This window comes from Lates calcarifer, unplaced genomic scaffold, assembly GCF_001640805.2.
Source record: "Lates calcarifer isolate ASB-BC8 unplaced genomic scaffold, TLL_Latcal_v3 _unitig_950_quiver_259, whole genome shotgun sequence".
NCBI lineage: Eukaryota > Metazoa > Chordata > Actinopteri > Centropomidae > Lates > Lates calcarifer.
Window position 1 is genome coordinate 1,325,281 of NW_026118117.1, and position 27,916 is coordinate 1,353,196.

General features: G+C 40.5%; 1 protein-coding gene across 1 annotated transcript; it reads left to right on the forward strand.

The window, feature by feature from the left end:
* The first annotated feature begins 95 nt into the window (after window positions 1-95).
* On the forward strand, window positions 96-27,807 carry pcsk6 (proprotein convertase subtilisin/kexin type 6). Its single transcript, XM_018672056.2, has 21 exons — window positions 96-490; window positions 1,470-1,574; window positions 4,593-4,703; window positions 4,798-4,941; window positions 5,128-5,204; window positions 8,239-8,327; window positions 9,349-9,521; window positions 9,619-9,831; window positions 14,923-15,023; window positions 16,194-16,297; window positions 16,531-16,648; window positions 17,495-17,683; window positions 19,454-19,590; window positions 19,723-19,881; window positions 20,058-20,160; window positions 20,529-20,725; window positions 20,945-21,032; window positions 21,118-21,221; window positions 22,207-22,336; window positions 23,241-23,353; window positions 24,617-27,807. Exons 1-21 carry the CDS (start codon window positions 326-328, stop codon window positions 24,712-24,714), a joined length of 2,718 nt encoding a protein of 905 aa, XP_018527572.1. The 5' UTR covers window positions 96-325; the 3' UTR covers window positions 24,715-27,807.
* Window positions 27,808-27,916: the final 109 nt, after the last annotated feature.

The following is a 27,916-nucleotide window of genomic DNA, read 5'->3' on the forward strand; positions in this document are numbered from 1 at the left end:
AGATTTTTCGAATATAATGTGATATAATAGTGAATCAGTGCATGTGAATGTGTGGGGCAGCAGCAGCCTGTGAGATTACACAGCGCTGACCTGATCCGGTCTCAGTCTGGTTCGCGGTCTTGAGAGCCTCTCGGCGCTATTGGCTGCTGCTGCTGTGAGGTTTTAATCGCACAACTTCTCCACAGCATGGAGACATATTTAACCGAAGAGTGAATTTCACCGGGACACAACATGATCGAAGGACGTGAGCCAAAGCTTCGCTGCTCCAAACTCCAACACTTCTCCCGTAAAGTGAATTTTATTTTTTTCCGACTCTGAAGACAGGATGACTTTATTTTTGCTTTCCATTCTGTTCACTGTTGAAGTCAGCCAGTCGGTGGTCAGAGGACACGGGGCGTTTTATACAAACCACTGGGCGGTGCGGATCTCAGGTGGCCCGGAGCACGCTGACCAAGTCGCTGCAAAATATGGATATTTAAACCTGGGACAGGTACTGCTGATGGTTTGGTTGTGGTTGTTGCTTGTGTGTTTACTGCAGCAGCATGAAGCGGTGTTCACTGTGAAACCCTGGCCCCACCGCTGTGCCAGACAGATGTTACCCTCATTTGAAAGATGTGATCAAAATGGCCTCACTACATTTGAGAAATAGAATTACTATCATTAATAATAATCCAACCCACACGACGTTACATAGACTTCTTGTAACTTTAACCCACTTAAAAACATTAAAATGCTGTGAATTAGCTACATTTTCTTGACAGAGAAAACTAACTCAGAATTGATTCAGATTGTTCATGAGGTCAGCACTCTAAAATCCACCTCTAGAATGACTAAATCCTCTCATTAACATTCACATCTTCAGAGAGTATGAGTACCACAAGCATTTTTTTTGTTTGCTTGGTAAAAACCCTGTTGGAGTGAATGTAAACAATATCACCTCCTTAGTTGAAAAGTGATCTATAAAGCCCCAGTAAATGATTTATCAACATTAAAATATTAGTTTAGTTAAAATGTAATGACACTTTATAAAGCGTCACCAAAACCTGTCCTCTGTTATATAGTATTAGATATGCCTACAGTCTATAAAGAGAGAAACACAAATTATCTGTGGTTGAAGGATGTAAGGCAGATGTAGTTGGAGGAATGGTTTGAGTCAGAGTAGACTGTAGTCTGAGGACTATGCTTCAGTGCACCAGCTGTGCACATGTGCTGAGGATCTTGCTCACATTTTTGGTGCAAAGTCAAGAGAGAACATGCATATTTACTAAGTGACATAATGTATTATATACAGATGGCCAAAATGTGTTTTGAATATAGAGAACTTTGTTTATTTCAAAATGTCAGAGCACATCAATGTAAAAACCATATAGATAAGAGTGGCTCAGATACGTTTACAGTTAACTGCTAAATGTTCTTGGTTCTTGGTGTGGACCAAGTTTGTGATGTTGCTGTCTTATGTGTTTGGTCAGATAGGAAGTCTGGAGGATCATTACCATTTCCACCACAGCAGAGTGGTTCGCAGAGCTGTGTACTCTCTGAAGGGCCCCCACAGCTTCATCCATATGGACCCCAAGGTGAGCCTCTGATCAGTTTCTTTCAAGTGGAGTCAAAGTGTATAATGGAGGAGACATAGTTACATGAACATAGTTTTCCTCTTGTCTAAAGCCCAACTCCAAACACAGGTTAGAGTACTACACTGGCAGCATTTCACATAGATCTGTCAAACTGTATTTTTTCCAGTTCAGCAGTTCATCAGTGCTATATGCTAAATTGCTGTATACTTCTTGTTATTTAAGAAGATTGACTAGTATTTTCTTTTCTATCTAACTTGTTAGAAAATTCCCTAATTTTGGTAGTAACCAACATTGAAATAAAAACCAGTTAATGAAAGGACACAGGTTCACTTCACTTGGACTAGGTTTAGGGTGGGGAAAAAAGTGCAGTGTGGTTGTTTCCCCCATAACAGATTCACTCCACTCCAGTGCTGATTTAAAGAGACATGCCATGTGATAGTCAGTTTGCTGAATTTAATGATGAACTAATGATGCGTGTTGGTGTGAACCCCCATACTAGACTCATCATCCAGTCGACAATCAACAGTTACTCACTGCAAAATTCCTATTACTTAGATACAACACATTTTCCAAGCAATTTTTGTAAGATAGGTAAACTTCTTGGGGTTGAGTTGAGTGAGGGAAACTCGATAATATACAGTGAGTAGCAAAGTGAAGTCTATATTAATTGCAGCCTAATTTTGTTGTATTCTGTACAATTACAATAATTCTAAATTAAATAATAATTTCTGAAACCATTTTTGACCAGATCATTGAATCTATAACATAAGGCCTGTAGTCAGATTACATTACCTCTGTAAAAAACAGAATGGTGAGTCAGACAGCAGATCATGTACTTCCTTCTCTCACTTCTACCAGTCTTTATTCATACACATACATATGTGTGGTAAAAACATTTAAACCCAAGACCAGTATTTTCTCTCCTCACTCATATCCAGGTCACATTTACATTTATATCTAAAAATACAGTAAAATTAAAACAACTGAAATTACAAACAACTGTGGATTACCACTCTTGAATGATAACTACAAAAAAGGAAAAAAAATACATTTGTTTCCAGCCTTATTAGGTCTGCTGCTTAGAACTACAGCACGTGCATAATATATTTAGTAATTGCTCTCCAGGTGAACTGGCTTACACCCTGCCGATACTTTTTCAGCATGATGCCACAACCTAATATTACAACTGCAACTTGGACTGGGACATCAATTAGGCTAGCAGCGTTAGCAATACATTTAAATTACAAGTACAACAACAGCAAAATGTGTACACAAATGGTCTGTGTGAACACATATTAACTTTGAAATGAAACAAGATTTTTACAGCACAAGCCATATAAAGAGTAAAGACTTAAAGTAAGACAAGACAAAGTACCATACCCAAATATTCATGTGTGACAAATTAAGCTTGCGCACAAAGTGCAATAATTGTTCTCTATATTTATCTTATTTCATCCTTATTTTATTCTATCTATATTTTGTATAAATTAAGTTTACTGTTTTTTTTAATCTTATATTTTATCCCTGTTTGCAAGCAGTTGTTGTTGTCGTTTGCGAACTGTCCTGCGTGCTGCTTCTTTCCTTATAAGCTGCTGGAAATTTAATTTCCCTGAGGGAGTCAACCCAAAGGGATCAATAAAGTCAAGTCTAAGTCTAAGTCACAATAGCATCCTATCCATGTTTAGACAGGAGGCAAAGCTGGAGGTAGCAAAGATGAAAATGTTGAGGCTCTCTTTGGGAGTGACGAGGATGGATAGGATCAGCGCATGTTAGATGTTTTAGAGTTAAAGTCAGAGAGGGCAGACTGAGATGGTTTGGACATGTAAAGAGGAAGGATAGTGAATATATCGGTAGTAGGATGCTGAGGTTGAAACTGCCAGGCAGAAGGCCTAGAGGAAGACCAAAGAGGAGATTTATGGATGTAGTGAAAGAGGACATGAAGCATGAAGTTAGCTGGTGTGAGAGAAGAGGATGCAGAGGATAGGGTTAGATAGAGGCAGATGATTCGCTGCTGTGACCCCTGAAGGGAACAGCCGAAAGGAAAAGAAGAAGATCCTATCCACGTTTCATTACAATACCCAAAACAAACAAACAAAAATATCCTGATAAAAAGGTCATCAGATGGCATTTACCCTTACATGGCACCAAAATTCTATGGGCCACATATGTGTGGTTTTAATCACAGAAGAATGGTGAGACGGACAACAGATTGTGTGCTTCCTTCTCTCACCTCTGCCAGTCTGAAGAGGAGCTGACCGCTGTCACACTAAGCCATCTCACCAGGGAGGTGCATTATAAAACCCCATTTACCAACTTACATGGGAAAATGATAAATAATTCACAAAACTCAAATTACAAAATGTGACTACACATTGCTGTGCGTCACAGTGAGCAACCTGTCTGTAACAAACACAATTAAACAAAACAAAAAGGGGACAGTTGCATATAATCAATGGGTATGCAGGATCCACATTTATAACATGGTATTTATCACAGAGGATGGTAGTGAAAGTCATCATTTGACAGCAAAGACAGAAAAAGACTATTTTGTCTGATGTGTTTAAAAATAAAAAAAAGTATAATAGTTGACACAGGCCTCATAGGAGCCACTTAAACAAGTCATAACAGCAAAAGCAAATAAATAATAGATAATAAATAATAAAAGGAATAATTCCATTCAGCTACTTTACTTTTAGGGTTTTTGCAGGCAGAATCACTGTCACATGATCAGAAGAGTCTGACATTGTAGTTGCAGAGGTATATACCAAGAGTCAGTCATTTTTTCCCGATATCTGTTGTCTGTGTGTGTATACTCATACAACTGCAGAGGTTTGTTTTGTAAGGGCTCTTCACTATAGTAGGATGCATACACATATCATAGTAATTTCATTATCCTTAAATCCATTAATAACTTATTATCTATGTAATTGTACAGGTATTTTAGAAGGGCTTCTGTAGAAAATCAATTGGGTTTGTTTTACACTTGAAACTGAGTGTTCTTACCATTTCCATTCTTAGGTGGACTGGGCCCAGCAGCAGATAGTAAAACCAAGAGTTAAGAGGTATGCCCAAAGTGACGCAAACTTCATTCATTTCAATGACCCTAAATGGTCCAACATGTGGTACATTGTAAGTACAGTGCACTGAATCATTCATCCTACCATTTCCATTTTGATGAAACAAGTTTAGGCATTTGGTGTTTGTCATCTGTGTTTTTCCTCAGCACTGCAATGATAAGACCAGCCGATGTCGCTCCGAGATGAACATTCTTTCAGCCTGGCAGAGGGGCTACACAGGCAAAAATGTGGTGGTCACCATACTGGATGATGGCATTGAGAGAAACCACCCTGATCTGGCTCAGAACTACGTATGTGTTGGGTTATTGCCCTAAGCTTGGAATTTCATCAGTCCAATACTACACACACACAAAACTGCGATAGAAAAGGATAATGTGTATACTGACTCCATTTTATAAACTTAAGTAACAGTGAGTGCTTTTTGCTGTCTCACCTTTTGTTGCCTTTTCCTTTGTTGTCCTTAATCATTTCTGTAGGACCATCTAGCAAGTTATGATGTCAATGGGAATGACCATGACCCTACACCACGTTATGACTCTCGCAATGAAAACATGTATGTATATAACATGGTGTATGTTATGCTGCTCTGTACAATTCATTGAAATGAGTCAAAAGAAGGCACGTGACAGTGAGGCTTCCTACATGTCCCAAATCAAATGAAACAGTAGCACAACTTAATACTGTGTGGGGAGGATGTTGGTAACTGTGAACAGCTACAAACAGTTTTAACTGATGCAAAGACAAAATGCGGAAAACTTTACTGAGCTGATGATAACTTAAACATTTAAGTGTTATTTATGTAAACATTAATGTCACATCCTGAATTTTAAGAACTTAAATTAATCTCAAAATAACTAATAACTATCTAAAAATACACTGTTTACTGTTGGTTACAGCAAAGTTCTGACTCTAAATGCAGACTGAGTATTTTTGGATGGACTGCAACAGCAAGGCCAGCCTTAGAAACATGAATGTCCACCACTGAGATTTCTATAGCATCATCAAGTGGGTGTTTATAGGCAGTGTTGCCACCTTAGTGTGTCAATTCTGCAGACTTTAAAAGAAGCACCAATTGCCAAATCCAGTGACTTTCTGGACAATCTTTAACTACTTGCAAAAGAAATTTCTCTCTGAGTCATAATTTTAGAGGTAAATAAAGTCAAACTCAGTACAGCACAGCACAGCGATTGTGTTTAACTTATGTGTTTGGTGATTTTGTAGACAACATCATAAAATCAGGATTTTAGCAGAGTAGAGCAGCAGCAAACTTGAAACAAAACACAGTAGGAGACACTGGGGAAATTAAGAGTCACAAGGGGGGCTGTGAGCTAGGAGGGCTGTCTTCAGGTCTTGGTTTGCCTGCTCTGCCTGCCCAGTAGTTTGGGGGTGGTATCCTGAGGAGAGGATGACTGATGCGCCCAAAGCTCCACAGAAAACTTTCCAAACCTGAACTGGGGCATCTGGTCAGACACAATGTCAGCAGGGATACCATGGATCTGGACTGAGCTTGGACAAAGGGACAGCTGTACAGCTTTTGAAAAATGAAAATGGTCAATTATGGTCAGAATTGTAACATTTTTTTAGATGGTGGGAGTCCAGTCACAAAATCCATGGCTATATGAGACCAGGGACAGCTCAGGATGTGCAACAGTCCAACAGGTGACTTGTGGGATGATTTGCTGTGGGCGCAGACAGAGCTGGCAGCTACAAAGGCCTTGGGAAATGGATTGCCACCAGAACCACTGCTTCAGGAAGGGGAGAGTGTGTTGCACCCCTGAGTGGCAGGAGAACTTGGATGAAAGCTCCCACTGCAGAACCTGGGATATTCAATTCAATTCAATTCAGTTTTATTTATATATCGCAGAATCACAACAAAAGTAATCTCAAAGTAATCTATAGAGCAGGTCTAGACCATACTCTTTAAAATAGGTATTTACAGAGAGAGACCCAACAAACCCCACCATGAGCAGCACTAGGCGACAGTGGCAAGGAAAAACTTCCTTTTAAGAGGCAGAAACCTCAAGCAGAACCGGACTCAGGGTGGGCGGCCATCTGCCTCGACCGGTTGGGTTAAGAAGGAGAGAGAGAGGGAGAGGGGGGAGAGGATAGCGAGAGAAGAACATAGCATAACACAGGTTCCATATCAGATGTAAGGTGAGGCCAGTAATACAGCAGTAGTAATGATAGTAATGATAATTAAAGTATTAACTGCTAACATAGCAATACAACTAATAGCAGTGTAAGTCATTTCTAATTCTAGCAGCAGGTGTTGAGTGGAGTTGTAGGAGCAGCAGGAGACTTGTCATCACAGATCAGACTCTACAGCTCCAGAGGCAGAAATACCTGCAGAAAGAGACAGAAGAGGAGAGAGAGATGGAAGAGCAACAGGAAAGGGGAGATATAGAGTTAGAAACATGTAATATGGGATATGAATCCATATTGAGTGGACAGAGAGGGAGAGAGAGAGAGAGAATATCTCAGGACTAGGCACAAATAGTCACTTGGCTGGGACGTTACATGGATCTGGCTGCATGTGTTGTGCCGCCATCACCTGTGCCCACCAATCAGGATGCAGGAAGTATGGTTTCAGAAGGTGAACTGGCTGATGGGATCTGTGGATCTGGCCCACCTAGCCTGGCAAAAGTTCAGCTTCTTGGCTGTACGCAAAAGCCAAACAGATATCATTCACCAGGCTTGAAACACAGCAGGGGCATTAGTGAGTCTGAACGGCATTACCTGATACTTTAAGTTTCCGAGGGGAGTGTTAAATGCTGTCTTCCACTCATCCTCATCTCTGGTGTGGACCAAGTGGTAATCACTCAGTTAAGGCCATGGTAATCTGCTGGGGCAGAGAGAGCTGTCTCTCTTTTTGACAATAAAGAATCCTGCACCCACAGGGGAAGAGGAAAGGCGGATGAGACTGGCAGCCCAGGGAGTCAGGGAGAATATACATCTCTATCATGTCCTGCAAAGTGCAGGATAACAGAGCCAGCTGATGGGAAGAGGGGCGCCAGGCAGCAGGTCAATTGCGCAGTTCCTGAGCACTTCATCTATATTGGTTGGCGGCAGGGACAGTGAAGAGACCGGTGGCTCAGGAGGGGAAGAAGCAGCGAGTCTTTGAGGAGCAAGAGCAGACTTGAAACAGTTTATGTGACAAAACATACTCTAGCTCGAGACTGAGCTGAGCACCAATCTAGCTTGGGGTTGTGGAGCCTGAGCTAGAGCTGACCCAACGCAATAGGAGCATGAGATGAGGAATTAGATTAACTCTGGGTGATTCCCTGAGACCAGGAGGGAAAGGCAAGCAGTGAAATGGGTGATCCAGGTAAGGATTTTTCCATCCAGGGTGTTGACAGTTTTTGGACTCTTTTAGACTCATCAAAGAGATGCCACTTTTCCACTTTACCAGTTTTCATCAAGAAAAATTTCAGCTGTGCCAGAGTCAATCAGAACATAGAGAGGGATAGAGTCTCGCTGTCACAGTAATACATTTTCAAGCTGTGTGCAGGGGGACAGCTTGCCAGTGATGCAGATCACAGTTGTATGTCAGGTTGTAATTTCTGTGTCTGCCCTCTATTTACATGTAGACATGGAACTCGGTGTGCAGGTGAAGTTGCAGCAGTGGCCAATAACTCCCACTGCATTGTTGGGATTGCTTACAATGCTCATATTGGAGGTAAAGTTCTGTCTTTTTCTCAACACATTATTGCAGGTTACCTGAATTTGTTTCTTTACCTGTTTTATTGCATTGGCATGTGTTTGAGTCAGTCCCTGAAACTATCCTTTTAGCCACACTAGTAGTGTCACTTGATAATCCAAGATAAATATCTTCATCTGGCACCACCAGCAGGGCAAAGGTTCACTTATACAGTGACATCTAATGAAATCCACTACTTGGATTGGCATAAAGTTTGGTAGAGACATCCATGGTCCCTCATGTTACCATGCTAACATTTGCATCCAGCTCAAAAGAATGACACTGTCAGTTTGCTTGATCTCTCTGTTGCATATTAAGTCCACAGTAATGGTGCTAGTTAGCACCCTCTTTTGTTAGGGATCAAGAGCAGACACTTGATCAGGGCTCAATGTTGTGTTACCTACTCAAGTAGGATACTCAATTATAACCATAGAACAAACAAACCAGAATATGTAGAGAAAAACATCATGATTCATTCACTCTGAATGATTAAAATGAGGTTTGTTTTGCCACAGACACAAAGTGACTAGCATGCTGCTGAGCATTCATGTGTTTCTATTACATGAATCCCCCAAGGTTTTGATGTTTAGAATATTCAATCAAAGCACAGAATCTGAATTTCTTGTTGTTTCCTTGTAGCATGGCTCAGCTGTGCAGTAGATCTATTCAATTAAATGAGTAGATTGAACATTAGCTGACTTTATAGTGTCTCTGGTTGATTCATTTGAACATTGCATTATAGCTAGAAAAAAGTGTTGTTATAGGATGCTGGGAAAAGTTCAGCATCCTCACTAGTTTATGATGTTAGACATAAAGCAACAGCAGCAACAGATGATAGTGTTGCATTAATGTGTATACAGAATTTTAATGTGTGAGCTGGATTATCTGGTTCTAACTATTCATGTACTGTAGAGCAGTTCAACATAAGATTTGTGTGTAAAAATGTGGTGGAGTAAAGAATACTGAATACTTTTTTTTTTTTTTTTTACCATGGACACAGGGATACGGATGCTGGATGGTGATGTGACTGACATAGTAGAGGCCAAGTCCCTGGGAATCAGACCTGACTACATCGATATCTACAGTGCCAGCTGGGGGCCAAAAGATGATGGCAAGACAGTGGATGGTCCAGGGCCACTAACTAAGCAGACTTTTGAGCGAGGCATCAAGAAGGTCTGACCAGTCTCTAAGGAAAAAAATACATATGTTTGTGTGACTGATGTTTGTATTGAGTCACAGCACCATAGCACTATGTATTTATGTCACACAGGGTCGCAAAGGCTTGGGGTCTATTTTTGTCTGGGCGTCAGGTAATGGTGGTCGGCAGGGTGATCACTGTTCATGCGACGGTTACACCAGTAGTATCTACACCATCTCTATCTCCAGCACCACAGAGAATGGAAACAAGCCTTGGTACTTGGAGGCCTGCAGCTCCATCATAGCCACAACCTACAGCAGTGGAGAGTTTAATGAGAGGAAGATTGTAAGTACTGGATAAATGTCATCAACTGTAGTGCAAACAGAATTTAGACTTTAGAATTTAGACAGTTCAAAACAAATATTTTTGAACATCAACAGAAACTAAGCCAAAATACCTCATGAATGAGGGGTATTGTTCATTGTCTGTCACAGTCTCAACAAAAAGACTGGCATTCTCCTGTACTCTCACTCACTCTGATGTCTGACTTCTTGACTTCTTGAAGCTTGGCAACCTATCAAAAATGACCAATGATAACCTGTGATTGTGACAGTATGCTAAGATGTTAGCATGGAGCAAACAAGACACACCACCAAAGCTTCATAGAGTCATATTTGTGTTCATGTTCTTGTTTTATGATTGATAAAATGGCTATGTGATCTTATCTACTGATAAAAGCTTAAAATTGAAAAATTGGAGACCATTTCTCAAAATAATGACATTAACAGAACAGCTCTCTAGGACACAATGAGAAATGAGGTAAGGTGTGTACTCCAGAGTCATGAAGCCAACGTGGGCAAAGGTTGTTGTAAAGTGTAAATTGCATGCGTATGTGTGTTTGTGTGTGTGTGTATGTGTGTGTGTAGAAGACCAAAGCTCAGCAGAGATTGTGTTTGCTTACACTGTGTTGTGGTTCTACAGTCATGTAGGATAGAAAATAAGAGAAAAATGACCAAGTGAAGAGACATAATAATTTATGTTCGCAACAAGCTGCCAGATGTACAGCAATAAAAGCATTACCATGGTGCATATAACAACTAACAGTGAGAATCTGGAGCTGGGTCCAGTCTTTGGCTCTGGCTGTGTTCCTCAGTGTAAATATTATGCTTTAGTTTGTGTAAAACCAACCAGAGTGATGACGGGACCAGCTATCCAGTGCAGTGTGTGAGGTGGAGGCCAGCCAAACAGTCAGGTCAACTGAAGTGTTTCCTGTCAGGCTCTGTTTGTTAATGTCTTCTTCCTTCTGATCATGACCTTTAAACAAAGAAAGAACTTGATCACGACAAATCAACTCATGGCACAGCAATGTAGAAAGGCACAGAGTTAGGCAAGTGTTGGTTTTGCCTCTATACTTGTCTTGCCTGATTCCAGACCTCTAAATCATGCCCCACATTTCAGATTTCTTTTTTTTTCTTTCAGCGATTCAAATAGATCTGGTGTTTCTCAACCAACCACTGGGCGAGAGGTGGGGTACACCCTGTATGGATCACCAGTCCATTGCAGGGCCAACACTCATATAGACAAACAACCATTCACATTCACACCTACAGACAATTTAGAGTCCCCACTTATGTACTTACATACCTAATGCATGTCTTTGGACTGTGGGAGGTGGGAGGAGAGAACCCACACAGACACAGGGAGAACATGCTAACTTCACACAGAAAAGCCCCGGGTTCGAACCCCGAACCTTCTTGCTGTGAGGTGATGGTACTAACCACTGCGCCGCTGTGCTGCCCACTCCTCCTGTTACAGAGCCTGTAAAATAACAACAAACGTTTTCCCTTAACTAGTGCACTGTCTTGTTCAGTGCATTGTTCATTACTGCCTCCTGAGGCCAAAGGGCAGACACACACCCACTGCTGCTCAACAGTTGTTGAGTATTGGTTTTCCCCCAGCAGCAACAAAGGGCAACAATGAGTCTATTCCACACTCAAAAACAAATGTGCACACAAAGGTGAGATCAGATATGTTTCTGACAGTTTCAAAAGGAAAGACTGGTTTAGTAAATCTGTGGTTAACTTTCTCACCTCTGAGCAATGTACAGCTGCTTCTCTGAGCTGTCTCCCACTCTCCCTCACAATCAGAATAGCCAGATAGTATTCTAAAACTTGCATGAATTAAAAACTTGAAAAAGTGTGCTTATGTCTACAATACAAAGCCTGTTGGGTCAAGGTGTGTGGACACCACTCCAGGCCCAGTTCAATATCCATTGGCATGACTCATTACGTACACAAGCTCAATCTAGCTGCCTCAGTGGCAACCCTATAGCATGTTGCCACTGAGGCAGCTAGATTGAGTTTGCCACTCTTCCAGTGAGGTCCCTGAAAGACATTTAATCTGTGTAGATACATAGCAATGATTAAAAAACAGCAATGAATATTCTTGCTGCGTTGATTTGGTTTGAGCAGGCACGGACAGGAAGGCCTAGCTCATCCCTATCACCAAGTCTGAGACTATGACTGATAAAAATTCATTGTCAGTAACAATAAATAGTACATATGTATATGTAAGGCAAAGCAAGTTTACACTCAACAGCCACAGGATTAAAACCACTGACTGGTGAAGTGAATAGCAGTGATCACCTCGTTACAATACAATGTTCTGCTGAGGAACCATGGATCCTGCCATTCATCTGGATGTTACTTTGACACGTACCATCCACCTAAAAATTGTTGCAGACCAAGCACACCCCCATGGCAACAGCACTCCCCAATGGCAGGGGCCTCCCCCAGCAGGACAAACAAACATACAAAAACTGCTCACAAATGTCTGACTCAGCATCTGTGGGATGGGTTGGAACAAGCCAAATCAATGGAGGCCCCACCCCACAACCCAGAGGACTCCACTTCCAGTGTCCCACAGGACACTGTCTAGAGGTTTGATGCCAATGACCCAGCATATCAGAGCTGTTTTGGTGGCACAAGGGGGACGTACGTAAGATTAGTCAGGTCCCCCAAATATATATCAAAAATCATAAGTATTATGTCATAACTGGAACCCTGCAAGACATAATTCTTACTTATTGTTATACTCAGATATACAGATTTTGGAATTCTTTCAGTCAGTCCGTGACTATGGCGAGATAAACATTTGGACAACATGTCTGTTATATCTTTGTTTAACTGGACAAAATATGTTGTGGTTTACTGTCTCAAATGCATCACTGAGATGCAGTAATACCAAGACTGAAACTTTCCCCTCTCTGTAAAATTGGATTTCATTCAGGACTTTAACAACAGTCTAAGTGCTGTGGTGTGGTCATAGTCCTGACTCTTAAACTGTTTAGGGCCAAAGGCTTTTTTTTAGTTTGAGAGGTTTGCTGTTGGCCTGTAATTGTTCAATCAGTGGTGTTTCCAGAACCTGAGAAAAGAGATGACTGCTGAAGATCTGATGGCAAAAAACAAAAAAACATTTTTGGTGGAATATCAAATCAGTGGAGCATTTCAACTCAAGTGAAAAGTAACTAAGTACACTGCTTCAAGTACAGCATAATTTTAAGATAAATGTACTTTACTTGAATATTTCCATTTTCTGTTTCTCTATACTTTGCTGCATTTCAGAGGAAACTATTGCACTTTACTACATTTTCACTACAGATATAGTTGTTGGCTACTTTTCAAATTAGGAATTTACATTAAAAAACATGATGAACTTGTAGATTACAGCATTTCATCAACATCAACTGTCTGCGAGAAATGTTTCTTCACAGCTAGACTGCAACAGCAGGAGACATGATTTTGGCATGGATCGTGCTTTTTTTATTGAATGAGTAAATTAAGCTCTTCATATATAACAGCAGGAGGGTCACCTGGAAATGGCTGGGTTGAATAAACCAGAGTCCTGTCTATGGTTTAGGTAACTAAAGCACTTTGGTTAAACTTCTAGGACTGCCTTTTTACATCTGTGTAACATCTCCAAAATTAGACATTTTCTGTCCCAAAAAGATGCAGAAAAACTAGTCCATGCATTTGTTACTTCTAGGCTGGACTACTGTAATTCATTATTATCAGGCTGCCCCAACAAGTCTCTAAAGACTCTGCAGCTGATTCAAAATGCTGCAGCACGATTACTGACAGGAACTAGGAAAAGAGACCATATTTCTCCTGTGTTAGCCTCTCTACATTGGCTCCCAGTCAAATCCAGAGTAGAATTCAAAATCCTCCTCCTTACGTACAAAGCCCTTAATGGTCAGGCTCCATCTTACCTTAAAGATCTCATAGTCCCCTACAATCCTACTAGGACTCTGCGCTCCCAGAATGCTGGTTTACTGGTGGTTCCCAGAGTTTCTAAGAGTAGAATGGGAGGCAGAGCCTTCAGTTATCAGGCTCCTCTACTGTGGAACCTTCTCCCAGTTTGGGTCTGGGAGGCAGACACCCTCTGTACCTTTAAGAGTCAGCTTAAAACTTTCCTCTTTGATAAAGCTTATAGTTAGGGTTGGCTCAGGCTTGAACCATCCCTTAGTTATGCTGCTATAGGCCTAGACTGCTGGGAGATCTCCCATGATGCACTGAGCTTCTCTCGATCTCTCTCTCTCCACAGTATGGATTCATATCCCATAAACATGTTATTAACTCAGTATCTTCCCTTTCCTGTAGTATTGTGCTCTTCCGTCTCTCTCTCCTCCTCTGTCTCTTTCTACAGGTATTTCTGCCTCTGGAGCTGTAGAGTCTGATCTGTGATGACAAGTCTCCTGCTGCTCCTACAACTCCACTCAACACCTGCTGCTAGAATTAGAAATGACTTACACTGCTATTAGTTGTATTGCTATGTTAGCAGTTAATACTTTAATTATCATTACTATCATTACTACTGCTGTATTACTGGCCTCATCTTACATCTGATATGGAACCTGTGTTATGCTATGTTCTTCTCTCGCTATCCTCTCCCCCCTCTCCCCCTCTCTCTCTCCTTCTTAACCCAACCGGTCGAGGCAGATGGCCGCCCACCCTGAGTCCGGTTCTGCTTGAGGTTTCTGCCTCTTAAAGGAAGTTTTTCCTTGCCACTGTCTCCTAGTGCTGCTCATGGTGGGATCTGTTGGGTCTCTCTCTGTAAATACCTATTTTAAAGGGTACGGTCTAGACCTGCTCTATATGAAAAGTGCCTTGAGATGACTGTTGTTGTGATATGGCGCTATATAAATAAAATTGAATTGAATTGAATTGAATTTGGTTAAGGTTAAGGGAAGATGGTGGTTTTGATTAAGTGTAAATAAACTTGCCTGAAGTCACTGTCACTTTTTCTGTATTTGATAAGACCAGGATCTTTCATCAATCACTCTTCAGATTTATCTGGTGACCCTTTGGAGGGGCCTGACCCCAGATCAATAAACAGTTCATCAAACTGGAATTAAACTGTGTTTGTGCTCCCTTGCAGGTGACCACTGACCTCCGACAGCGCTGCACTGATGGTCATACTGGCACTTCTGTCTCTGCTCCCATTGTGGCTGGAATCATAGCTCTTGCCCTGGAGGCCAAGTCAGTCAAGTTTTCTATATCTTGCTGTTTATGCTATACTAATCATTTCATTAGTCTGTTCTCCCCTTCTGCTCTTCCATCTGTCCTCTGTCTGTCTGTTTAGGTCGTCCCACCTGTAGGTGCTGTGTCAAGAAATTCTCACCCAGATAGTTCAAAGTTAGGCAGCCAAAAAGATCAGTATACTTCTTTCCTCTTAATTAGTTTAGTTTTTTCCTTTCATTTTTAGACACCCCTTAATAAAGTATAAAATGTTTTTGTGATATTCACACTCCTCTTTGAAAAATAATGTTGTAGTAGTACAGTGCAATAAGATAATATAATATCATATTTTTAATTACTTATGTTATTTAACTGTACCAGTGAGTTGATCATCTGGTCAACTCATTGTAAAATGATAACAGGGACACAAATTGATGCTGTTGTAACTTTCAGCTCTGGTGGTGGTCATTATGGTTGGGTCAAAGTTAAATTTATTTGAGCCACACTCTCCTTTGGTGGTAATGGCCTTGCTCTGCACAACATTGCACCTGAGCATTTGGTGTGAAAGCCCCTTTGGTTCATCTTGCAGTAGTCTGACTCCCCTACCCTGTGTGTGGCTCTCAGCACCAAGGCAATTGGTTGGTAATTAAAATGTAAAATTGTTAAAATGTCTAACAAATATATTGTTTTATTTTTTAAAAAGGGTATAGTAATGTCCTGCAACAGATGGACAGGTCACAGGAACTATTTTCAGCTGCGAAATGAAATTTGGTGTCAATGCATTGAAGTGTTTTTAATAGTTGTTGGACAATGAAGCTCTGTTGGCCAGAGGAAGAGAATATATCATCAGACTGTACTTGTTGTAGATATATTGCTTGTTGGTTCTTTTTGTGGAATTTTCTGAAAATAAGAAAAAAATATAGAATGTCACCACCCTAATCCTTATTGCCTCAGTTAATGAATGGTGTCTTTCCTTTTCCTGCATTGTTTGGTTTGCATATGTGAATGCACTGTAAAGTCTAAAGTTAACCAAAAACAAGACCAAAATCAGTCAAAAACATGGCACATTTCTTCCAACCCAGTTGAACTGAAGAAACTAAATTGACTTTCAACAATCAAATGCCAAAGATAAAAGTCATGAGTCAGTCTGTGTGGCCAAATGTGCTGAGCTGTGTCTGTGTTTTCCCGCAGCCTTCTGTTGACGTGGAGGGATGTGCAATATCTTCTGGTGAAGACATCTAGACCTGTCCACCTGAAAGCTGATGACTGGAAGACCAATGCTGCCGGACACAGAGGCACACTGCATTCTAATTCTAATACTAACATAGTACAGTGACTGCTTTGTACTTGAAATACTTCAATACTTGAAGTACAAAGATAGTGTTTTGTTAAGTAAAATGAGTGCTATGCAGGCCATTTCAACAACTCACAGAGACCTTGGAAAATTATTGAGGTATTATTACCTTTATTATTACCTTCTCCTCATGTTGCTCTTTGTTTTGTGATCAATCTGTGTCTTTTCCCACAGTCAGCCACTTGTATGGTTTTGGCCTGGTGGATGCAGAGGCCATGGTGCTGGAGGCTACTAAGTGGAGGACTGTTCCTCCTCAGCACACCTGCACTCAGATAGCTGAGCGTCGCACTAGGTGAGGTAAAGGTGCAATATGTGGCAGACTGGACTTTCTGTAGAAATTCAGCCTGGCTGTACACAGCAGAGAAGAACTGCAGTGGCTTCAGGTTCAACAGGAGAACAAATTAACTACTACTATGATGACATTTCATAGCCAGTGGCAAGCCACCTCTCTGTATTGTAGTGTCTATACATCTTATTATGATGTTGGCATTCTACTTCATACTGTTTAAGATACAATCTGCTGGAAACTTGTTGGGTTTTAAACCTGATGACTAATGGCTAGGCTGAGACCTACAGAGGAGACATGCGTCCAAGTGCAAATGCAGAGCAATTGTGTTTTCCTTTTATTTTGTTGTGTGTGTGTGTGTGTGTGTGTGTGCGCGCGCACATGCACAGTTGAGGCTAGAATGCATAAAAGGAATGCAGCTTATATACACTACATGCACACACACACACACATACACAGATGCAGCCAAAAGTAATTTCACTGACAAAATATTTTCCACTCCTCAGTTGGCTAGGCCCTCGATTCAGTTTGGCAAAGGAAAATCAAATTGTGTGTGTGTGTGTGTGTGTGTGTGTGTGGGTGGGGGGGTCATCCAAATTCCAGGATGGATGACAGATGTTTTGGCGCAAACTACACCTATGTCTTGTTGAGAGAATACCCATCTGCTATCTATTGTTCAAGAGCTTGGCAGATAGATGAAGACTGTGAATAAAAACTTGCTATTATTTATGTAAATATACTCAATACACCCACCATGAAAAACATGCACCCACTGCTCATGTCCTTTTTTGCATCTGGGCAATCTATTCTAAGATTTATCATGTAATTGCATAATGCCTATGGCTGTTCCAGGTACATCCCTGCTGGCCAAAGCCTGAACAGCAGCATTACCACCTCTGGATGTTCAGAGGAACCTGAGCAGTTTGTGGATTACCTGGAGCATGTGGTGGTAAAGGTTCTGATTGTCCACCCACGACGAGGAGACCTGGAAATCAACGTCATATCTCCATCAGGGACAAAATCACAGCTACTGGCCAAGAGGTGAGAGCTTTACTGCACACCAATGCAGACTGCAGGTCCAACTATATATGAGGCCCACATTAGTCCTTTTTTAAAGGGTCAGTTCTACTAAATAGTGGAGATAGTGGTATCTGTCTGTGGTTTTTGTTTCATATGCAAAGTTCGGGCAAGTTTTCATTATTGTCTGTAAAATAAAAAAAGGTTTTAATGAAAAGAGTTTACGCTGAGACCTGTGGAGTATCCCAGGTAACTGCAACATTGTTTTTGGTAAGACACACTGCTTCTGAATTTTCTACAAGTTGTGTTTCAATGTACCCTAATGCAGTTTTGGTGACATGGGGCATTATCATGCTAGAAGTAGCCATTAGAGGATGGTCATAAAGGGATGAACATGTTGAGCAACAATACTCTGATAGGCTGTGGCATTCAAACCATGATTGTCTAGCATGGGCCGAAGTGTGCCAAGAAAACAATACCCACACAGTTACACCACCAGCACCAGCCTGAACCGTTGACACAAGACAGGTTGGACACACTGATCTTGATCTCTTGATACCAAATTGGGAACCTACCATCCTCTGCCTCAGCAGAAATCCAGATTCATCAGACCAGGCTATCTGTTTCCAAGTCAAGTGAAGTCAGTTTTTTTATATATCATAAATTCACAGCTGAAGTTATATCAGGGAACTTTTAATATAGTGCAGGTCAAGGCCATGCTCCTTCTAATATTAGCAAAGGGGTTGCCTGCGTCCTGGACTCAAACTGGAACAACCCCACCTCCATGCCCACCCCCCCAGACCTGTAGATTATTAGGCTATCTTAGCTATCAAAGAGGGTAACTTCATCTGGCAAATGGTAAATGGACTGTGCTAGTGCTTTTCTAGTCATATTGACCACTCAAAGTGCTTCACACTACATGTCACATTCACCCATTTACACACACATTCACACATCAATGCACACATGCATTGGGAGCGATTTGGGGTTCAGTATCTTGCCCAAGGATACTTCAGCATGCGGACTGGAGGAGCCGGGGATCAAACCACCAACCTTCTGCTTGGTGGGCATCCACCTCCTGAGCCACAGCCGCCACAAGCATTTCAAATTATGTATCAATCCCACTGTGCATGCAAAATTTTTTTCAGGTTATCATGTCTGTGAAAGTCTTTGCAAACGTTGTAAGGACAAAAATCACAATACAGAGTGACCAACAACAGATCACGTAGATTGTGTGTTACGATAGCTGCAGCGAAGCTAACATGCAGTAGCTACAGACATTGATAATCACAACCCTTATCCTAGTTTAACTAACATACCAAGAACAAACAGGACAAAATACTGCCCTACTGGCTCTGTCAGAGCTTTTCTTTTTAAATGTATATTCCTCTGTCTGTTTCCTCTTAGGCTGTCTGCCGTTATCCATCTTTGCTCTGTAATGTTAGCATTTGCCTGAATTTCTGTCTTTGTGGCTCCCACTGCCCCCTTTATACCCTCCCATCTTCTGTACATGAGCACAAACTCTATGATTGGCTAGAATGGACTGCACCGATCCACTTCATTTATATCCCACTTCTTGAACCAGGGCTGTGTAGAAATACCTGATTTTTTCTCTGCATACACACAGAGGCAGCTAATGGACTAAGAGGAGATATGCCCTGAATTTTGATAAAAGTGCTTTAGATTCTAATTGTTAACCCTAGCTTTAAGGGGTACTCCAGTCCATTAACATGGAACTTTTATCTGCTTAACGTCACCCTTAACACCCCTCATTTCACCTTTCTTTGTTTACAGGTTGTTTGACAATTCCAATGAGGGCTTCAGGGACTGGGAGTTCATGACAGTTCATTTTTGGGGTGAAAGAGCACAGGGTACATGGACTCTGGAGATTATTGACTCACCATCAAAGCCACGCAACCCTGAGGTTCTGGGTAAGGTCCAGCAGTGCATGCACACTCATGCACACATTTACATTTAGATTTACTCATACATTTCAAGCTAATGTCTTTATTTGGAGCAAAAAGCTTTATGTTGATTATTTTTATGACTGCTACTTGGTACAGGCAACCTAAAGCAATGGACACTGATCCTATATGGCACATCTCAGAACCCTTACCAGCCCTACAGAACTCAGCACTCTCGTTCAAGGATGTTGGAGATCCCAACCCCAGAAGAGCTTCTGGAGGAGCCAGAGCTCCAGGAGGAGGAGGATGAGTACAATGGTGAGAAAATCCAAGAGGTCAAATACTTCCTAACCTTCACTTCTAAACGGAAATATGTAATATTACAGTTACCATATAACTTCTTGTCCCATGTCTTAGAATAACAAATATAGCATGTTATAGATGCAAAGATTACAGTGGTGGTATTGATCGTAATCAATATGTTGTTCATCAAGGACCATGCCACAGTGAGTGTGGAGACCAGGGCTGTGATGGACCAGATGCTGACCATTGCCTCAATTGTGTCCACTTCAGCTCAGGCAGCTTGAGAAGTGGCAGGTAAGAGCTGACAGAAGGAAACCGAAGAAGATGAGGACGAGTGGAAAGTCACACCAGCTTCCATGCTGATCATTGCTTTAGGCAGGCAGTCCTCAGAATTGGATGGAGGCTGTACTAATTAATGTTTTCATATAAGCAATGGATCAGTTCATTGTGTGTAATGTGAAACATGTCATAAATCCAATTGTCACCAACTGTGCAGTTTCTCTCATATCTACCCCACAACTCACACAATCCCAATTTCATCATTTGCAGTTTTGCTGTTTTTTCCAAAAAGAACTCAACTTTGTTTGGTTTTGCCTCCAAAAATTTACCAGTGAAGTCCATGTTCTGCGGTCTGCTAACTGTCTTTGCACATTTGTGTGTAGAACCTGTGTGAGCCACTGCCCACTGGGACACTACGAAGACATAGCATCTCGTCGCTGTAGACGCTGCTATAAAGGCTGTGAAAGATGCGTTGGCCAGTCAGCCGGTGACTGTCTCTCCTGTCGAAGAGGTCTTTATCTCAACATACTCAACTCCAGCTGCATCAATACCTGCCCCCCAGGTTACTTTGCTGATGAGAGTAAGTGAACACATCCATGGTGTAGACCGAACTTAGTTGTTATTTTTTTTATTAATTAAGTCTGTTAACTGTGGAATGTTTATGCTTGAATAAAGAGAATGAGACACAAGTTTTCTTTTCTATGACATAAATACATGTTAAATGTTAAGGAAACCCAGTTGTCGCAATATTACTGATGCTGATTACTGATACTGATAACTTTATTCTGAACTGTGTCAGCTCAGAGACAGTGTCTGAAGTGTCATGACACCTGTTTGAGATGCCTGAGGTATGCAGATAGATGCAGTGCCTGCAGCGAAGGCTACAGGTATGTAAAGACAGACAGAGTACTACTCTTATTTGAACTTTTTAAAACAAAGTATTGTAATGTAGTTGGGGGGATTTAATTGTAGTCTGGCGGGGATGACCTGTGTTCCTGAATGCACCAATGGAACATTTTTCCATCTTGAAGAGATGACGTGCAGCCCATGTCATTCCTCCTGCAGGACTTGTACAGGTCAGTGTTTTTGCCAGGTACGTGCAGAACAATCCTAGCAGCAGAAATTAAACTTGCTAATGATTGGGCAAATGCTGATTCTGAAACCTGAGGTAAAGAAGCTGTGGTCTATCACTCAATGGTAAAAAGGTACAAGTATAAGTGTGAATATTCACTCACCTGCCACTTTATTATGTACACCTTGCTAGTACCAGGTTGGATCACCTTTTGCCTGCAGAGCTGCCTTAATTCAGTTCAGACATAGCCTGATGGGACGGATGCTTTCATGTTGTCAATGCCAAATTCTGACCCTGCCATCCAAATGTTGCAGCAGAAATCCAGATTCATCAGACCAGGCAATGTTTTTCCAATGTCCAATTTTGGTGAGAACATGTGAACTGTAGTCTTACTTTCCTGTTCTTAGCTGACAGGAGTGGCACCTGGTGTGGTCTTCTGCTGCTGTAGCTGTCTGCTTTGGGGACTTGTTGTGTCTTCAGAGATGCTCTTTTGCAGACCTTGGTTGTAATGAGTGGTTATCTGAGTCACCGTTGCCTTCCTAACAGTTTGAAGCAGTCTGACTATCCTCTTCTGGCCTCTGGCATCACCAAGGTATTGTCGCCCAGAGAACCGCTGCTCACTGGATTTTTTTTTTTTTTTCAAACCATTCCCTGTAAACCCTAGAGGTAGTTGTGTGGAAAAATCAGTTTTTGAAATACTCAGACCATCTGGCACCAATATCCCATTACCATTCTGATGCTCAATTTGAACTTCAGCAGATCATCCTGACCATGTCTACATGTCTAAATGCATTGGGTTGCTGCTGTGTAATTGGCTTATTAGATATTTGTGTTGACAAGCAGTTGAACAGGTGGACCAAACAAAGTGGCCGGTGATTGTATTTTGATCACCTCTTTCCAAAAGTAACATGTGCTTCTGATAATGTGTGCACAGTGACCTGCAGGTTTTGATATTGCATGACATTAAGTTTCAAAACTCTTTCTTACAGGACCAGGTAAGGAAGAGTGTATCCAGTGTGCTGAGGGCTACCTGCAGCAGGAGTGGAGGTGTGTGGAGACCTGTTCGCCTGGCTACTATTCTGGAGAGGCAGCAGGAGTCCCTCATAAGATGTGTTACAGGTGAGAAATTCTCACAAATATTGTTGATTCATCTCTGCATAATTGTTTTTTTTTTTAATGAATTAATCTTAAATTTAAGAACAGAACATACAGAGTGGAAAAATAGCTTATACATATGATTTAAACAGGATAAGATACCACTCACACACACACAAAAGAAGAAAGAATAAAAAAGAAAGAAAAAACCCACCCCAAATTAACAACAAATGCTGCAGTGTATTGGAAGGAGGAAAAAGCTAGATGCATTTCAATCCAGGATTAAATGACTGAGTGAATACAGTAAAGCAAAAGAAAAAACAAAAAAACAAACATACAGACAATAAGAAACAATAAGAAAAGTCAAAGCTTTTGTAGAAAAGAGTGCAAGGGTTTCCAGAGTCTTTGTCATTTGTCAGGTTCATGATTGAGATCATGAGTCAGTTTCTCCAGGGGAAAGAATGCTGATATATGTGATATCCACATATTGACCATGGGAACCTGTGGAGCAGACCACAGTAACAAGACACATTTCTTAGCTAGAGACAAAAGAAGAAGTAACAGAGATCTGGTATCTGTGTCAAAAAGACTTTCAGAAGAATGGTTCTCTGCATCATTTTAAAATGTTTTTCTCACAATAATACTGTAACCAGGAAAAAAAACTACATTATATCAGTCATTTAGGGTATAATGGTTTGTTTGTTCTTTTGTCACACTTAACATTTGAAGAATAAAACTTAAATTTCATGTTGCAAAGGAAAAAAAATACACATTTTTTTGTATTTTCATTTAAAAGTGAATTTAATGAGTATTTTAGTACCTCCAAGAGTAAGTTTCTTTCTTTAAATGGAAATAGAACAAATATGTGTTTGTTTAGGATGTAATGATTTCAGCTCAGTTCTGATTTTGTGTTTATCTGTCTCTCCAGCTGTGAAGAAAACTGTCTGAGCTGCAGTGGTCCTGGAACAACCTGCACCAAATGCAAAGAAGGTTATAGTCTGGTCAGCAGGACTTGTATTGTGAATGCATCATGTAGTAATGGTGAGTTTGAAAATATGCATAGCACATTTTAACTGCTCTGGGAACTGAACATTTCCCTAATAATATACTTGATCCATTTTATGTTTAGATGATGGCAGCTAACTAAGATGATTAAAAACTAACCTTGCTGTCTGATTTACATACCAAAATATTTAAAGGATAACTGGTATTTTTAGTCTTAGGTATTATTTTCCCATGTTTTCAGGTGTAAATGATTAATAAGGATAAAAATCTTTGGAATTGGTGCAGTTTTGATTAAGAACAGTCTACCCAGCCACCACCAGCTGCTGCAATGTAATGCAATGGACAGTTGTACATAGCAAAGTAAATTAAAATACAATACAGAATTACATATGCATACAGAATCAGAATCAGAATCAGACTTTATTGCCAAGTAAGTTTGCACATACAAGGAATTTGTCTTGGTATATTGGTGCTAAAGGACAGTTATAGTAAAAAGAAAAGAGGAAAAAGCAAAAACTATATTTACAAGGAAAGCTCAAAGTGCTTTACATAAAAATTGAAGAAAACAGTGATACAAAGAAAAAAAAAAACACAAACTAACAGATGGAGACAGTGGTATTCCAGCAGCTCCTTTTTTTTTTTTCTCAGTAAAATTAAAGTTTTTATCAGTGGTACATGGTGATTGTCCATTGTATTACATTGCAGTAGCTGTTAGCAGTGGCCAGGTACACTGTTCTTGATCAATATTGCACCAATTCCAAAGATTTTTGTCACTGTTGATTATTTACACAGACCTCAGCCAGGTATGAATGACAACTGTATAGGGTGACCACATTTTAAGAAAACCTTTGTCCAACAAGTTGATAGGTAATCTAACTTCACCTATGGAACAAAGTTAAAATAAGTAGAAGACGACTTTTCATATTGGTATCCATACACAGTACAGGCAGAATGAAAACACTCATCAAATGCAAAGATGACCATGATGACCAGATGTCATTATAGTGATAGTGAATCCAGATGCAGATTTACAGTGACACCAGTAAATAATGGTTACTTCTCTGAAGTAATGGCTCTGTATAGCGTGTTAGCTTGAAACACGCACACTTTCAAGATTATGTTTTCAAAAAATGGTTATCACTCATGGATATTAATTTTCCCCCAAATCATGGAAATGTTTAATACAAACCAAACCTAACTTCCCTTGGTACTTAAACAGTGAACAGACAGTAAAGTTCTTATGCTCAGCCTTCATTTATTTAGCTGGTTCTCTGCCTGTGCTCTGCTCTGCTCTGTCAGCTGATGAGGTGTTCTGTGACATGGTCAAGTCCAACCGTCTCTGCGAAAAGAAGCTTTACCGTCAGTTCTGCTGCCGTACCTGTCTGATGAATGGATGAGGAACCAATAACTTCCTTCCCCCTTACTGTCAATCAGTGTTACAAAAAACTGTAACAACTGAAGTGTTATCATCCGAATATATGTTACTTACAGTCATTTATAAAGAACTAAAATTACCTTTACTTTGTGTTATTCAACAAAAAAAAAAGGGCATTAAACTAATACGTCACTTGAGAATGAAGCTCTTCAGTTGTTTTTCTGCAGGTTGCTGGAGGATTTTTAAAGATCTCTTTAAAAATGGCACGTTTATAAATTACAGTATATGGAATGTGTACAAATACTCAAATGTGCATTGTACTGAGCATGTGAAAAATTGCATTTTAATGAATGATGTAGTGTTTAAAACCACCATTCATACTCATCATTAAACAAAAGCTGATTTTATTCATCAGGAGAGACTCAGTTGAAGGAGACACTCAGAACATAATAACATTGGTTTTATTTACCATAGTGTGCCTAATAGAGGAAGCTGAAAATAATATGAAAGGAGTCTGACAATTAGAACCATTGTGACATCATCATTTACAGGGGTAGTCCTTCCACAAGCAATACAGGAATATCCCTCAATGGAGTCTAGACACTAGTGGTGGTGGAGAGGAGGTGATGGTGAATGGATATGATGTGCAGCAGGATTCTGATGAGCTGAACTGGAGGACTCTGGATCTAATAAACACCAGGAGTCAACAGGGTGGAGCAGGACCTAAAGAGCATCAGTTTTTAAAAGTCTGACAACAGGAAAGATAATTGACTTACAGGGATTGTGGCCGATTGGTTTAAGAGAGAATACCACATACACGCAGAGAAAGAGAGAAAGAGAGAAGCTGAGAGAGAGAGAGAGAGAGAGAGCAAGTGTGTGTGTGTGTGTGTGTGAGTGAGAGAGAGAGAACAGAGTAAGCATGAAGATAGTTAACAGCTAAAAGAGAGGACTCATCAGGTGACACAACACCATTCCAAAAGAATGGGAATGTGTTTCTGTGTCTACTGGGTGTGCAAACTGAAAAACTGCTCAAAAATCTCTCAAGGAACACGACAAAGAGCCCAAGATGTTGACCTTACCTCCAAGCTCCCCAGATCCCAGTCTGATCCAGCATCTGTTGGATGAACTGGAACAGGGCAGATCCATGGAGGTCCCATCCTGCAACCCACAGGATCCAAAGGATCCCCTGTTAATGTCCCAGTGCAACATACCACAGGACAACCTCAGAGGTCCCATGTCCATGCCACGATGGGTCAGATCTGTTTAGGTGGCATTTGGAGGACCTACGAAATATTAAGCAGTTCCCACAGATGCTGGATCAGATTGGGATGTGGGGAGTTTGGAGGCCAAGTCAACACTTTGGGCTCTTTGTCATGTTCCTTCAGACATTTCTGAGCAGTTTTTGTGGTGTGGTGGAAGCACTGACTTGCTGGGGGAGGCCCCTGTGTTGTGCTTAGTCTACAATAATGTTTAGGTGGGTAGTACATGTCAAAGTAACATCCAGATGAATGTCAGGACCCAAGGTTTCCCAGCAGAACATTGCATTGTAAAGAGATGTTGTGGCTGATCGGTATACTTTCATCCCACCAATAGAAAGAAAGTTGGCACTGAATGCACTGACAAACAACCTTGTTTAGGTATGCACACTTACTAAAAATTTATTTTGAATTTATTTTGTTTTGGATGATGAAGAGTGAAAGCACAAATCCTGGCTGGCTGTCAGTTGCACATATTACAGCCTTCAAATACCCATACGGTTTGAAGTATTTTGTATGGAAAAACAACAGCTGTAAACTGGTGAGTGACCCGAGGTTTAAGTTCTTCAGATGAACCAGCAGGAATGTGTTTTCTTCTACATCCTCTTTGTAAATAACTTGAAACATGCTCGTCTAAAAGAGAGATGTTTGTCTCTGTGTCTTGATGTTGTTTCCAGTAATGATGGACATGCTCTCATTATGAAACAGATGAGTTTGTTCTGTTTAATATCAGACCCCCCTGTTGCTGTCAACTGCTCAGCTGATGGAAGGACACCAGTTAATCTCATACTAAACACTTTTGTCTGGGGAAGTCCATTCAATAAGTAAACATGGACAACTGATGCCATTAACAGAAGATTAAAGATGTACTTTGGCCTGTTAGTTTACTGCAGTTTGACAGATGTTTGGTTCAACTGCTTGTACTTTTACTGTCTGAGCTGTAAACCTGTTCCAAAATATCCTGAAGTGTATCTACTCCACATGTCTACTATTGGTTTCTGGTTTTTGCCAGAAACTGAGATATCCCTAAAAACAGACTGAACTGTTAAAGGGCTAATTAACCAAGAGAGAAATATTGCTATAACTTTTTAAGAGTTAACTTACATTTCTGACAATGTGTGGCCTCTTTTTGTTAAAGACAACAACTGTCTGAAAATGTTCATAATGACACAAATTCAATAGAATTGTGTTAAATATGAGAATCATACAAAGCTACAGTAACATCAGGGATGACAAAGATGCTTTAGTACAGCAGACATACCAACAGACCAAGGATAACAACATATAATAACATTACACCTCCAAGTTTCCTGTAAGTCATATTTCGACTTTATTTTGAGAATTGTTGTAGTTATGTATTTGTTATTTATGCAGAGGAAATTTTACATTAATCCAATTACTCATGCTGGTATTGAAATCTGCATCATTAGTCAAACCTTTCAAGAAACACTACTGCCCTCTGCAGGCATGAGCCTATTTATATCTCTGCACATCACATTGTAGCCACTCTGGATCCTAGTTAGGTGTCTATGATACACAGACAGGTGGCAATTACAAGAAAAATCTGAATAAATGAGAAAAATCTTTATGTTGTTGTTTTATTTCATTTGTCACTTATATGTACAACAACACTAAGTCAAATAACTTTACTGCAGTCTATGACCATTTGGAACTGGAAAAAATAACCTCCCTGAAGTCATTTTTGTAGCTCCTAATAGATATACACTACAACACAAATGAGCAGTGGCCTGCACTGCTGACTCTGGCTTATTCAGCTTGACTTTGTTTATTTAACATTTGGTTGACTTTCCAGTCTTTGGTATAATCCTTGGTTTTGACCAATAAACAATATGGTTGTATCCCTTGTCATTCCTTCCAAACAATGACGCACTGACTTTTGTAAACACTACTCCTTGCATTGTTACAAATGATGGCATCGTGACATTGAGTGACTTCCATTTCTGTGCC